General features: G+C 52.1%; 1 protein-coding gene across 1 annotated transcript in view; it reads left to right on the plus strand.

The window, feature by feature from the left end:
* Positions 1–15,185, plus strand: part of CDH23 (cadherin related 23) — a 264,190-nt gene that overhangs the window by 231,164 nt on the left and 17,841 nt on the right. The window contains exons 57-61 of the mRNA XM_078597759.1: positions 9,933–10,144; positions 10,454–10,651; positions 11,263–11,376; positions 12,310–12,439; positions 14,052–14,372. Of these exons, the coding sequence (XP_078453885.1) occupies positions 9,933–10,144; positions 10,454–10,651; positions 11,263–11,376; positions 12,310–12,439; positions 14,052–14,372 (975 nt within the window). The remainder of the gene's footprint in view (positions 1–9,932; positions 10,145–10,453; positions 10,652–11,262; positions 11,377–12,309; positions 12,440–14,051; positions 14,373–15,185) is intronic.

Genomic DNA, 15,185 nt, shown 5'->3' on the forward strand with positions numbered 1-15,185 from the left:
GCGGGGTTGGGCACGCGTTGTGGGCGTGGTGTGGACGCGCGCGCCGGGAGTGACAGATGACGGGGCGGCGCGGCGTGGGTGGTGAGGCACGATGAGATGTGGGAAAACAGGATCGTAGCCAGCGCCCAGCGATTGGTCGAATAAGTGGGTGCTCGCAGCGACGTCCGCAGGTGGGGTATAAAGGGGGACGCGCGAGAGCACTCGGGGAGAGTTACCCAGTTGAAGACCCGAAGACGGAGCTGAAGACCTAGTGCCCCGAGACCCCTAGTCCCGCCGTCCTTGTGGGGACCGGGGCCCTGTGTGGCTCGGAGGCGAGGCTGTGGGACCCGGGGTCCGACGCCCCCGTGGGTCGGGCTGGGGACCCACAGTCGAGACGGATACCCCGGGCAGGGAGTGTCCCGAGTAGCTCAGTGGCGTTAGTCGCCGAGTAGCTAAGTGGATGTTGGTCATCCGAGTAGCTCAGTGGCGTTAGTCGCCGAGTAGCTAAGTGGGTTTTTGTCACCCGAGATACTAGGTGGATGTTGGTCATCCGAGTAGCTCAGTGGGCGTTAGTCGCCAAGTAGCTAAGTGGGTGTTTGTCATCCGAGATACTCAGTGGGTGTCTGTCACCCGAGATACTAAGTGGGTGTTTGTCACCCGAGATACAAAGTAGGTGTTAGTCACCTGTGAACGAGTTTGATAAAATAAAGAGTGTGTTACCCGTGAAGTCGTCTCCCGCCGAGTTACTACATTACAACTGGCGTCAGAAGTGAACCTGTCTTCAAGAAGAATGGACACTAGGAAGACTACCCGTACCCACGAGCGAGGTCGGGAAGACGACGGCGTACCGGGGACACCAACCTCGGGAGGAGAGGACGAGGAGTTGCCGCCGATGCAGCCCTTCGCGGGGATGGCCGGCGCTCCGCTCGCCTCCGACACCAGCCTGCAGGACGCACACTCCCGGTTGGCGGAGTTGCTGCTCACCGCCGCTGCAATCTTGGCGGAGATCTCCGTTCCAGCGGGCGAGAAAACGGCTGCTGGGTTGGAGGAAGGAGCGAGGCTGGCGGGATCCCGCCAAAAGGCGCTTCGCGCCAAAAGTCTGGAAGTTCCCGCCGTTTTTGAGGGGCCGCCATCGATTGGCGGGAAACACGGACACCACGTGACCGGAGACCTCCGCTCAGCGCAGCCCACATCATCAGCGCGCACCGGAGCTCTCCATTTTGCGCCTGACAACCGAGCCGACATTTTACACAACTACAGCGGAGCGCGGGAAAATCTCTCCGACGTCGACGACGATCGGGTCCTCCAGCAAAGATTGCCCGCGCTGTCGGCGTTCAAGGCGGATGGGGGCGACTGGGGAGCCTTCCAACGAAGGTTCCTCGCTCATCAGGAGATGTCGGGGTGGTCCGACACCACTGCCCTGCGTGCGTTGCCAGCGATGCTCGACGACGACGCGCTTGCAGCCTTCACATCTGCTGCAAGGTCGTCCCGCTCTACGCTCCAGGCCGCACTACACCTGATGGCGAAGGTGTTCGGACCGCCCTCCACGTGTCGCCACCAGTTCTACGATCGGCGGAAGGTGGCTGGAGAAACGACGCTCGCCTATCGCACGGCACTACTCGCCTTGGCGGACGCAGCTTTTCCCCGCATGGATAAGGAGGGGAAGGACGCCATGGTGACGGAGCAGCTGCTGGCGTTGGCCCACGAGTTGGGGGTCCCCATCAATGTGGCGGACGAGATGGATATCTGCTCCCTGGCGATCGCCACGAGCATTCACGCGTACGAGGTCCTCAAACGCAGGCCGGGGGTCGTCTGCAATTTGGCGGGGAACGCGGTACTGGCAGCCACGATCGCCGAACCTCAGCCAGCTGCGGATCAGGAGCAGGCCTTCGCTGCATCGCGTCCGGGGGAGTGGAGAACGGGAGGTCGTTCGCCCACACGTTCACCCCGCAAGCTGGAGCAACCGAAACCAACGACGTCCGTCGTCTGCTACAACTGCGGCCTTCGGGGTCACGTCGCAGCCGGGTGCCGGGCCCCGCGTCAGCGCGCCACAGGACCACGTCGGGACGACGACCAGGCCCACAAGTCATCCCAACAAAACCCGGCAAGTCGCGGCACCTCACACGTTCGGTCCACAAACACGGCACATTCGGGTCGCCGCTTGGCGGTGGGGGGTTCGCGGCTGGGTGCCGGGGGTTCATTTCGGCGAGGGGGGTCCGTACGCGGCCCGCAAGCAGTCGAGTGGTCCGAATTGGCCCACAGGATCGTGGCTGCGTCGGCCGGGTCGTCCGTGGTAACGGGCTTCATTGACGGGGTTGAGGTCCGGGTGCTTGTTGACACGGGTGCGTCGGCCACCATCATCTCGGACCTTATTTATAACATTCTTCCCGTCCAAAGTAGACCCCTTCTGCCAGTAGACGTGCCATTTAATGCGGCGAATGGGGGATCCCTGGGGATCATCGGCCAGATTCGGGCGACTATTTGCATTGGTGACATCAAATTGGCGGGCCCTATTTTTGTATCATCATCGCTGGCCGTTCCCTGTTTGCTAGGTACGGACTTTTTGTCCAAAATGCCCATCAAAATTCTCATAGATCAGGCCTGCATTGAGCTTCCGTCAGGTCGGCGACTTGCGTTCTTGACGAGCCCTACCAAAATACGCACGGTTTGTGCGACGGTGCAGGCGCTGGCAACTCAGACTGTAAGGGTGCCCCCGGGATCGAAAATGTTGGTACCCCGTCGGTTGAGGAAGCCACTCGAGGTGGGCGCAGTGGCACAGGGGGTGCCGTTGGGGCCGTCTAACAGGGCCAGAAGGGGCCTCGACTTAGCGGTTGCTCAAACCATGGTGAGAGGGGACAGTGAGCCGTTCGTAAGGGTCCTGAATACGGGGTCGCGGCCGGCCGAAATTGCGCAGGGAACGGTGCTGGCTCACGCCGCGCCGCTACCCGTTGAGGAACGGCTCGTGTCTCAAGCGGATTTCACTGTCGAGTCGCATCCTCCAAGTGATGAGGGGACAGAGTGGTTGGACTCGTTGTGTGCCGGTTCTGCTAACTTGTCCAAAGTGCAATTGGGAGTCGACGCTCCCACGGGGAGGGATTCGCTGTTGTCATTGCCCCTCATTGAGTGGGGCCGTCTCCAAATGTCCGACAGCTCCCTACTTACGCTACGTCGAAAAGTTGGCGCTTCCGAGGTAGGGGATGCGCGGGTCGGTTCCTGGGTGTGCAGACAGGGCCTTTTGATGAAGTGGGACAACATGTCCCGGGGTCACGTGCTCGTTGTGCCTGTTGCTATGCGGGGTAAGGTCGTTCTGGCAGCTCATGAACGGCTCATGCATCTGGGTTTTCACAAAACGCTCGCCCTAATCCAGCGAGACTATTATTGGCCGGGGATGGGTAACGACGTGGCGAACATTCTTAAGGGATGCGTAGGGTGCGCCGAAAGAAAACCGCCACCATTGGCAGCTAATCCACCGCTGCAATCCATTCAAGTTTCGCGCACAAACGAATTGGTTGCGTTGGACATCTTGGGGCCCTTTCCTGCTACACCGAGGGGAAATAGGTTCCTGCTGGTTGGCGTAGAATACTTCACCCGATGGCCCATGGCATGGCCACTCGCCAACCAGTCGGCTGCAGCGGTGGCGGACGCCTTCGTCCAGGGTTATGTTTTGGACAAGGGCGCCCCCGAACGCTTGCTGACGGATCAAGGAAATAATTTTTCGAGCGGTTTGTTGCGCGAGGTGTGCGACCTGTTGGGTACAATGAAAGTGCGTACTTCCCCCTACCACCCGCAGACTGACGGGATGGTTGAGCGTCTGAACAGGACGATTACGTCTATGTTGTGCCAACAGGTCTGCGACGATCAGGTTGATTGGGACTTACAGGTGCCGGGGGTACTCGCGGCCTATCGAATGGCCCCTCATGCGGCGACGGGGTTTTCCCCATTTTTTCTTATGTATGGGCGGGAGGCCGATCCGGCCATGGACGTCCAACTGGGGATTTCCCAGCCACGTGCAAAATCTAAATTGGCAGACCACATCAAATTTAATATCGCAAAATTGACTGAAGCACGGGAGGCGGCGAGGTTGAATTCGCGGTCGCGGCAAATTGCGAACGAGAGATTGCATGAGCGGAGGGTGCATACGCATGATTGGAAACCAGGCGATAAGGCCTGGCTGCATTGTCCACATGCACCGTTGGCTACGTCCCCCAAGTTGTTGAGACCTTGGAGGGGACCGGTGGAAATTGTGCGGGTTGCACGACCCCAGAGTATACAGATTAAATGGGAAAAACGCCGTTGGTACGTGCACCCCTCCCGACTGAAGCCCTATACGGCACCGTGTGACCCCGTTCTGTGCCGTAACGACCGGGCGTGTGATGTGACCGTCGACTCGGGGAGGGAGGTGTCGCAGGCTGCTCCTCACGTGTTTCCACCTGACCCACCCCCAGGTGCCTCGGGCTTGACGGCTGTTGACCGTCGGGAGCCTGAACCCCGCGGCACGCACGGGTCCTCGGTGCCTGGCCGATGTCTTCCTGAACCGCCGGCACCACCGGACGTTCAACCGCGTCTGGTGCCGTACGACGGACCGGCAAGGCGGACTCGGGCTAGGGCTCAACAATTTTCATGAAGACGTTTTTTCTCTACACCGAGCTCGCCCGGTGTTCCCCTCTGCCGGGGTAATGTCCCGTTGTAGGGACGCTCGGAAAAAAGGGGACACTGCACGAGTCGAAAGAAAAAAAAAATTTCCATTTATTTTCCTTTCTGCATACACATTGCTATTGTCACTCGCCGGTTTGTATATATTGTTCTATTGTCGCGGTGGCATTGGTTGATGGTTGCGGATGGTAGTGTTCGCGTCGTGTTGTGTTGTTACGTTAGTTGTTGTTCTTGTTGTTGTGTTGTGTTACGGGGCACACAGGGCGGTTTGTATATTTTTATAGCAGCCGGGTCGGCTGCGAGCTATGTGGTAGGGGGTGATGTAGTGGTGGTGTTGACGTGCGCCGACTGTGACAGTGATGGATCACGGGGCGGCGCGGGGTGCGGGGTTGGGCACGCGTTGTGGGCGTGGTGTGGACGCGCGCGCCGGGAGTGACAGATGACGGGGCGGCGCGGCGTGGGTGGTGAGGCACGATGAGATGTGGGAAAACAGGATCGTAGCCAGCGCCCAGCGATTGGTCGAATAAGTGGGTGCTCGCAGCGACGTCCGCAGGTGGGGTATAAAGGGGGACGCGCGAGAGCACTCGGGGAGAGTTACCCAGTTGAAGACCCGAAGACGGAGCTGAAGACCTAGTGCCCCGAGACCCCTAGTCCCGCCGTCCTTGTGGGGACCGGGGCCCTGTGTGGCTCGGAGGCGAGGCTGTGGGACCCGGGGTCCGACGCCCCCGTGGGTCGGGCTGGGGACCCACAGTCGAGACGGATACCCCGGGCAGGGAGTGTCCCGAGTAGCTCAGTGGCGTTAGTCGCCGAGTAGCTAAGTGGATGTTGGTCATCCGAGTAGCTCAGTGGCGTTAGTCGCCGAGTAGCTAAGTGGGTGTTTGTCACCCGAGATACTAGGTGGATGTTGGTCATCCGAGTAGCTCAGTGGGCGTTAGTCGCCAAGTAGCTAAGTGGGTGTTTGTCACCCGAGATACTCAGTGGGTGTCTGTCACCCGAGATACTAAGTGGGTGTTTGTCACCCGAGATACAAAGTAGGTGTTAGTCACCTGTGAACGAGTTTGATAAAATAAAGAGTGTGTTACCCGTGAAGTCGTCTCCCGCCGAGTTACTACATTACATATGCATCCGGTAATGTTATACATTGTCACTCATTTGGAATCAACTTCATTGAGCAGGTTGTGCAGACTCCACATGGGCAGGCCAACAGCGCCCGCTGCTGGTTGCCATTCAATTCAAACCGTCGATAGTTCGGTTTTGCGCAGCTCCCCCTCTGCATCAAGGAAACCTGCCTCGGGCACGGCCACGTGCGGCACCGTGAGTCGCGTGCTCACCCGAGCAGAGACTATTTCATAACTCTCACACGGCTCAGCGATGATTTGAGACGAATTTAGATTTCGGGGTCGTAGACTCCCAGCCAGCAGATTCATTGAGGTGAGAGCCAGCAGGTCACCCGGGTCATCATAACCACCACACCTATTTGAAAAAAACAAGCAAATAGTATTTCCAGTGTAATGTGCCGCCCAGAGCACGAGGAGCACTGGCTTCCTACATGTGCTTGTGTCCGACATCGCTGTGCCGTGCGTCAATTTCACACCTCGGCAATGATGTATGAGGTCAATGTTTGCACATGCGGAGAAATTGACTGCCACGACACTGAGGTGCTTCAGCTTACACAATGTGGATTTCATTTTGAAGTGGGTTTTTTGTTTGTTATATGTCTACACACACATATATATGTGTACACACACATATACTGTATATGTGTGGTTTTCCTGCGGCAAGATTGGTCCCCATCAACTGAATGTGTCATTTACACCACTGGCTAAGTATCAACAATAGGTATTGATGAACGCTTGAGCATGGATGTTCATTGTTGTGATTATATTTTGTGCTTCAAATGTTTGTCCACGTCTCTTCATAATTAGTCTACCGAACATCGGCGAGACCCTTAGACTAGCTGAGCTGTCCTTAATAATGAACTGCATTATCCAGGAAAGCCTTGATACATAGGTGCTGCATTGAGATGTTTGAGTATTGTTTTATAAGGAGTGTTTTACATGTAAGAGAGCATCACGGTACCCAGAGAAAACGTAAAAGCCATCCCATGGGATAACACTCAGAGGGTCTTGAACCCATGAGCGGTCCTGCCAACTCCTGGCCATATCGCAGCCCTGTGTATGTATATTGAAATTATTTCGCGCCGTACGTAGCCAACTGTGCTAAACATAGGATACCAGAAGTTTCAGAGATCACTCATGATCTACCAACCCTGACTCTTAGGGTGGCAGGTTGGAGCAGTGGAAACACCTCATCCCTCACAGCAAGAATGCCCTGGGTTCAATTCCCGGCTAGGGCACCTTTCTCATTGGAATTTTTACGTTCTCCCCCTGTTCTGCAGCTTTCCTCTAGATCAGGGGTCCTCAAACTACGGCCCGCGGGCCACATGCGGCCCGCCGAGGACATTTATCCGGCCCATGGTCACTAATTGGGCTGCGCTTGGGAGCACTAATTGGGCTGCGCTGGTGAGCACTAATTGGGCTGCGCTGGTGAGCACTCATTGGGCTGCGGTGGTGGGCACTGATTGGGCTGCGGTGGCGAGCACTGATTTGGCTGCGCTGGTGAGCACTGATTGAGCTGCGGCGGTGGGCACTCATTGGGCTGCGCTGGTGAATGGTTCAATGGGCCAATTGACTGGACTTGCCCCCCAGGCCTAAGGCTGCCAGCCCTCCCCTGGCTGTGCTTGACTGGCTCTCCCTCCCTCAGCTCCCTCACTTGCCCCTCGGCTCCACTCCCAGTGATATTCCTGTGTGCTGGGGATGTACTGCAATCTGTGAACAAAACTGCAGGTGTAATTAACTTTTTAATGACACCCGCACCAGTGTGAGCCTGGGGTAAAAGCGGAGTTCCCCCAATCAGACTGCATTGATGGGCAGTGCAGTCTGTATGTCTCTGTGTGGGCAAAGTTATTGCTGGTATATTGTTTTTGTAGCGCTGTACATATATATATTGGTATTTTACTAATAGCAATTTTGACTCCCTAGGAAACTGATGTCAAGAAAGAGAAAAATTGACTCGGAGTGTAGGATATTCAAAGAACAGTGGACTTATGATTACTTTTTCATGCAGTACAAGGAAAGAGCTGTGTGTCTGATATGCCAGAATATAGTTTCTGTGTTCAAATAATACAATTTACATCGACACTATGAAACTCAACATAAAGATAAATATGATTGTTTGGTTGGAGAAGTGAGAAAAGATAAAATATTAAAACTGAAAAATACATTAACAACTCAGCAAAATACTTTTGTGAAGCAGAAGCAGCTAAATATTTCATCACTGCGAGCAAGTTTTCAAGTTGCCAAGCTAATAGCGTGCACTGGCAGACCATTCGTGGAGGGAGAATTTGTTAAAGAATGCCTTCTTTCTGTTGCCAAAGAGATGTGTCCAGAGAAGGCCGATTTATTTAGTACAGTGAGTCTTTCAGGACCTACAATTACACGGAGGATTGAAGAAATGGGAGACAATTTGCATCAGCATTTGCAAAACTCCACAAAAAAACTTTCCTATTTTTCCTTGGCACTCGACGAAAGCAATGATGTTCGTGATTCTGCACAACTTCTAATTTTTATTCGTGGGATGAATGACTATTTCGAAGTCACAGAAGAGCTTGCTGCACTGCAAAGCATCAAAGGAACAACTACAGGAGAGGATATCTATGAAAAGGTTTGCCAAACTGTGAATGGTTTGGAGCTGAATTGGGCTAAACTAGCCAGTGTGACAACTGATGGTGCTCCTAGCATGGTGGGGTCTAAGAAAGGAGTAATTGCTCGCATTAACCAAGAGATGGACAAACATAACCATTCTCATCCAATAGCCATACACTGCCTCATCCACCAACAAGCGCTGTGTAGTAAATCACTGAAGTGGAACTCTGTTATGAAAATTGTGGTATCTTGTGTTAAATTCATTAGAGCTCATGCACTAAACCACAGACAAATTCAGGAATTTCTGTCTGAACTAAATGTTGACTATGAAGATGTTCTGTACCACACAGAAGTCCGTTGGCTGAGTCGAGGGAGAGTTTTGAAACGTTTCTATGACTTACTTCCACAGATTACAGCTTTTCTGCTTTCAAAAAACAAAGTACCAGAGCTCAATGATGCAGAATGGAAATGGCACCTTGCCTTTCTGACAGATGTAACAGAGCTACTCAACAGTTTCAATGTGCAACTTCAAGGAAAGGGGAAGCTCCTCTGTGATATGCAATCACATGTCAAAGCATTTGAAGTAAAATTAGGCCTCCTCATCAAACAAGTTAAGGAGGAAAACTTCTGCCATCTCCCCACAACTCAAAATCTGTTAGCGGAAAAACCATTGATTGTAATTCACAAACAAAACATGTGTGGATTCACTGGAAAAATTGCAAAAGGAGTTCCAATTTAGATTTATAGAGCTTCATCTCCATGAACAGGACATACAGCTTTTCCGTAACCCATTTTCTATTGACATTAAAAATGTGGATACAATTTAGCAAATGGAACTGGCTGAACTGCAGAATTGTGACTCTCTGAAAGACGCATTCAAGTCAAGCAGCCTTCATAATTTCTATGCATCTCTCCCATCTGAGACATATCCTCATCTCAGGAACCATGCACTCAAAATGGCAACCATCTTTGGCAGCACTTATGTCTGTGAACAGACTTTTTCCAGAATGAAACATTTGAAATCTCCAACCAGATCTAGACTAACGGATGCACACTTGCATCACTTGTTACGACTAGCAGTGACAAATATGGAACCGGACATTGACCATCTCATTAGCCAAAAGCAGGCCCATAGTTCCCATTGAAATACTGGCAAGTTTGTTGATTTAACTTTACTTGTTCTTCATTTTAAATATTGTATTTGTTCCCGTTTTGTTTCTTCACTTAAAAATAAGATATATGCAGTGTGCATAGGAATTTGTTCATAGTTTTTTTTAACTATAGTCCAGCCCTCCAACGGTCTGAGGGACAGTGAACTGGCCCCCTGTTTAAAAAGTTTGAGGACCCCTGCTCTAGATTATCCACTTTCCTCCCATAGCTAAAAAAAACCAGTGTAACCGGCATTGGGAAAAACATCCCTGCGCTGAAATATAACTCAATTGGAATCACACACACCCAATAACATCTTTTTCTGCTGTGAATGCTTGGCAGGACCCTCCTGAAAAAAGTGTCTTGGGACTTTTAGTGGAGGCTTTCCTGGGTGAACAACAATAATTACAATGAGCGCCCCCATCGTCCCGGCCCCGTTGTCCACAGACGCGTTCACGGTGCACGCGACCTCGGGCCTGGTGACGTCGATGCGGCTGCTCAAGTCGTACGAGCGCTTCAACCTGACGGCTGTGGCCACCGACCACGGGCGGCCCCCGCTATGGGGCCAGGCGGGCCTCTACGTCGAGGTGCTCGACGTCAATGACCACCGGCCCGTGTTCGTGCTGCCGCCCAACGGCACCGTTGTCAACATCACCGAGGTCATGCCCATTGTTATTCGTATTGTTATTACTTTTACATGTCTAACAAAGACAACGCTTTTTCCGCCACACCTTACACAGAACCGTAATTTATTTAGCGAATGCTTTACACGGTGACTGTTACGCAGTTGGACTGACTGCCAGAAACGCAAGAAAAATAAGTAAATCAATAAACGTGCATGTATGTCAAAGTTATGTGAGTGGACGTCAGCCCATGTAGCCGCAGCGCCACGTGACAGCCGTCACCCTCACCACTCCACCATTGGCTCGATCCCGCACCATCCGTTCTCCCCACCCCTCCACCCGCAGGAGCGTGAGGCCGGCTTCTTCGTGTATGAGGTCCTCGCGGTGGACGGGGACGAGGGCCAGAACGGCGCCGTGCGCTACAGCTTCCTGCACGCCGGCGGCGTAGGCAGCCGCGATTGGGAGAGCTTCCGCATCAACGCCACGAGCGGAATCATCAGCACGGCGCGCGCCCTCGACCGCGAAAGCCAGGCCGTCTACAGTGTGAGGCTCCCCCAGCGCATCCAACTCGGCGGCCCAAGCCCCAACCCTCTGAACGCTCTCCACATGCTCAACCCGAATACTTTGCGAGGCTCAATGCTCGACGCGGAGAGCTCGGGGCGAATGCTCCAAATGCATTGGGCACTTGAGCCACCTGGTAGAAATGATGCTGAATACGCCCGGTCTCATGGCAATTTGGAACATGAGCAGGTATTTAGTCTGGGTAGCTTTTATAGAATTGTTTGTGCATTGCAGTCCAATTATCATGATTTTTACGACTTAATTAAAGCAATAATTGTACGTATTGTATGCTGCATTGACAGCAGTGCACAAGCACAAATAACCAAAACACCCAACACGTTGAAAAAGGGCCGTTGCCCGAAACGTCCTCTATATATTTTCATTTTAAGGCCACGTGGTATTGACGAAAGTTGTGGGTTTATTTAATTTGAGGGTTAGTTGTGCAGTCATTGGTCAACTTACTATTGTTTAGGAGTGTGGATGAGATCCAGATTCCAACCGCTGATCTCGGCATCGCTGGCTCAGGCCTCGCCCATGCTGCTCATCAAAAGGAATCGGTGGCATTGATGCGTGTCCATGTGCCCACCCACCAGCTGATCCTGCTGGCCTCGGATCAGGGCCAGCCCGTGTCCTACGAGTCCACGCAGCCGCTGCAGGTCGTGCTGGACGACATTGACGATAACGAGCCCGTGTTCATCGTACCGCTTGTACGCACGTACCCACACGTAACTACAGAACACGTACCCGCATGTATCCACACATACCATCACGTATCTACCCACATGTACCCACCTGTACCCGCATGGACCCACATGTATCCGCACGTACGTACCCGCATGTACCAGCTGATAGTGAGTACCTACCTCTCTGTCTCCCCAGTGGCGATGTTTCCACACTGCACCAGGTACTAATTTTAGGCTGAGTCTACCTAGGGGAGGTCCACGACCAATTCAGATAATCATCATTGGTGTTGGCCGTGAGCGGGAATCGAATTTGGGTTGCCGGGTTCGTAGTGCAGCGCGCTAACCTTTGCACTACTGCCCCCCACCCACATGTACACACACACGCACTTCCACACGTGTGTATAGTAATCAATATATATCACCCGCTATGATACGTGGGTCAGAAACATGAACCTCGACACAAACAAAGTTGAAAGGTGGACAAAGATGCATGGAGAGGTACATGATTGTAATTGCACTGAGAGGCAGGAAGAGGAACGCTTGCATCGGGGAACACACATGTTGTGGGTTTACTCTCCAACACACCGGTTGTGCTGAACTCGTAACTAATTGGCATGCTTTGTTTACGTGAAAAACCTAACTAATTGGCTGTGTCGGGTGGTGGCTGTTTTAAGGACAGATTTATATTTATGCTATCTGACCCAAAAACCTCTTTATGGATAATATTGGTCGCGAAAGTCTACTACGTGTTAAACTGACACGCACGTTGGCTGCTAAGTGATGTGGGTGGGCTTGAGCAGGACACGTTGCTGGGTCGGACGACGCCCGCTGGCTGAGACTCACGAGGGAGAATGGACGCACCCCTCCAAAGGCAGCTCGTGATATCCACTGAGCGTCGCTTCGATTTCGTCCGAGCGCAAACGTCATTTCCTCCGTCTCGCTCTCCATGCGTGGCAGGACGGCGGAGCTCCGTACCAGTCGTTCTCCATCCCCGAGCACTCCCCCCCGGGCACGGCGGTCGGGAACGTGAGCGGCGCCGTCGACGCGGACGTTGGCGCCAACGCCGTTGTCTACTACTTCATCGCAGGTAACCGCGGCCGTCTCGTCACACGCCCAGCGCACACGAGTAGCAGCGCCGCACCGACGGTGGTGTGTTACTTCCCTTGACCTTAGCAGTCAAGGTAAAGATTGAGCGGACATCACAGCCAATGTTGTTGATGCCACTGCACCTCGCCATGTGCTTTATTCTGATAGATGCAGGGATTAATTTCGGTCAGGTCTGTCTGGATTGCTCACCCAAAAGATATTTCCAAAGCTGGTACACCACATCCAGTATACACCTTGCTATGGTTTTGGCTATGGTCCAGTCTCTAGCCTGCTGTTATTTACCTGCGACCTGAAAAATTGTCGGATATTAAGCCCGAGCTAGATTTTAGACAACTCTTACGGTGTCATCTCCACCACCACTGACCTCTGGGTGCCACTCCAAATGTCTGTGCTAGTAACCTGACCTCTGCCACGCTGCACACCACGTGTCCCACCCATCACAACCTCGTATTTACCGATTACATCTGCAATGCTTTCTCAAGACATTCCATGAAGAACTTCCAAGTTACTTTGATAATATTTCTGGTATTTTCTGTGTAGACCTGTATTTGAAGACCAAAAACGTATTTGCTTTGTTAAAAGTCCAGCTATGCTTAGAACAGTAATTAAATGATACAAACTCTTTTCTACTCACCAAGGGAAGTATCACTGAGTGTCAGTGGTCTCTTTCAGGAGGACCCAGGAGCCCTGATAATAAATGTATTCAGTCAATTCCTCTACTACGTATGCTTCTGGATTCATCAGCATGCCGGAGTAGAGGTGGCTGGATTGCCGAGGAGGTTTGTGTCAAAGCACTTATAAGCCAGCATCGATGAGATCTTGGATTCAAATCCGGGTTTCAGCCTCCCGTGGTATAGTTTGGTCCTCAACTGCAGCTAATTGATATCCTCAGCCTGAACGTTATCAAACTACGGTTGACCACGTATGGTGCGAACGAAGTTCAACATATATAATGTAGAAGTCCTAGATTTGAAGCTTTCGTGACTGCAATGATTCATATTCTCAGGTTTTTTCGGTAAAGTCACGTAGGTAAAAACATTAAAATTAATGAAAGTAAAATAAAACAAAACAAAATAAAATTCACGACGTTTCGGAGGCAACACAAGTCTCCGTCATCAGGTGGGACCGTCACAGCCGAATTAGCTGCATCAAGTGAATGATGCAGCTAATTCGGCTGTGACGGTCCCACCTGATGACGGAGACTTGTGTTGCCTCCGAAACGTCGTGAATTTTATTTTGTTTTGTTTTATTTTACTTTCATTAATTTTAATGTTTTTACCTACGTGACTTTACCGAAAAAACCTGAGAAAAATGTAGAAGTCATTTATTTTTTTCCATTAATTTAATTTTTAACACTGAGAATTTCAAACGTCTCTTTAATTCAAATGAACACTCTTTTCAGGGCTTGTAAAAGTTGTACCACGAGATTGCTAACACAAGGTGGGTTACTGCTTACTGCAGGACTCCCTGCAGTTGGAATGTAATTGGGAGCAATGAGAAACCAACCATTGCAGCTCCAATCCCACCCTCGTGTGCCGTGGCCATTCCCTATCCTCCTCCAAACCGGATTCCTCCTGGCCCGCTGTGCACAGCCGGGAACGAGGGGAACAAGTTCAACTTGAGTCGCTGGGGCCTCCTGGTGGTGCTGAGTGACCTGGACCGCGAGGTGAGCCCCTACTACGCCGTCATCGTCAAGGCCTCTAGCAACCCCAACTGGAACCCTGCCGTGGCCGCGAGGGCCCGCCAGGCCCTGGCCTCGCCCTTCCAGGCCCAGGCGGCCCAGGCGGCCCAGGCCGTGACGACGGGCCCGGAGTTCGACCCCTCGAAGGACCGCACGCTCCGCGAGGTCAGGGTTTATCTGGAGGACATCAACGACCAGTGGCCGGTCTTCACCAACCACGAGTACACAGCAGGCAAGGACCGACGTGACAATGCAAACAAATACTGTGTCAAAACGAGACTGTAAATGTGGCCGGGTGGCTTTAAAAGGCAATGAGCCAGCATCACCGAGATCCTGGGCTAGAATGCGGGGAGCCGCCTGTGATCAAACATGGCTGTCAGGTGTAGTCAGTAACGGCGCTCATCTTCACGTGTGGTCGTGAGTCAGCAGCGAGTGGAGGAAATTAATGTCTGTAGAGACGTGGTTCTCTGTCCAAGGGTGACACCTGCTGACTCACCACAAATTGGTACTATTCTTGTCAACCATGTGGGGATAATGGATTGAGAGTCAACCCCTGACCATAATTTTTACTCCCGAGTCACTATTGACTGGACTTAAAATATAGTTTTTTTTATTAACTTGGCAAATTTCCAGATCTAAGTGTTAAATGTTGGCTTGGATGCCATGTGACAAACATTTCTAAGTAGCAGGGCTTGTGGGAAAGTGCTCTGACCTCAGAGCTACCCAGACACCTATGTTTTGGGTCTTAAAACAAAGCCTCCCTAACTCGGGTGCAGCCCAGCAAGTGGTAATTCCTTAATTGGATCCATATGGGTCATCCCGGAAGATGAACTACACTATTGCATTTAAAACTTTCCTCAAATAAGCATTTGAGGTGGTAATCATCGCCTGATTATAACCTTGAGCCAGTGGTGAAAATTCCACATTCCTATGACAGGGTTAAGTCTATCAGAGGACAACTAGTATAGATACCCAGAAGGTGGTACTCATTTTATCGACTTCAGAGGGATGTGTCAACTGAAAACCAACAATTGAACTCTCAACC

This window comes from Lampetra planeri, chromosome 9 (genome assembly GCF_965212315.1).
Source record: "Lampetra planeri chromosome 9, kcLamPlan1.2.h2, whole genome shotgun sequence".
NCBI classification, from domain to species: domain Eukaryota; kingdom Metazoa; phylum Chordata; class Hyperoartia; order Petromyzontiformes; family Petromyzontidae; genus Lampetra; species Lampetra planeri.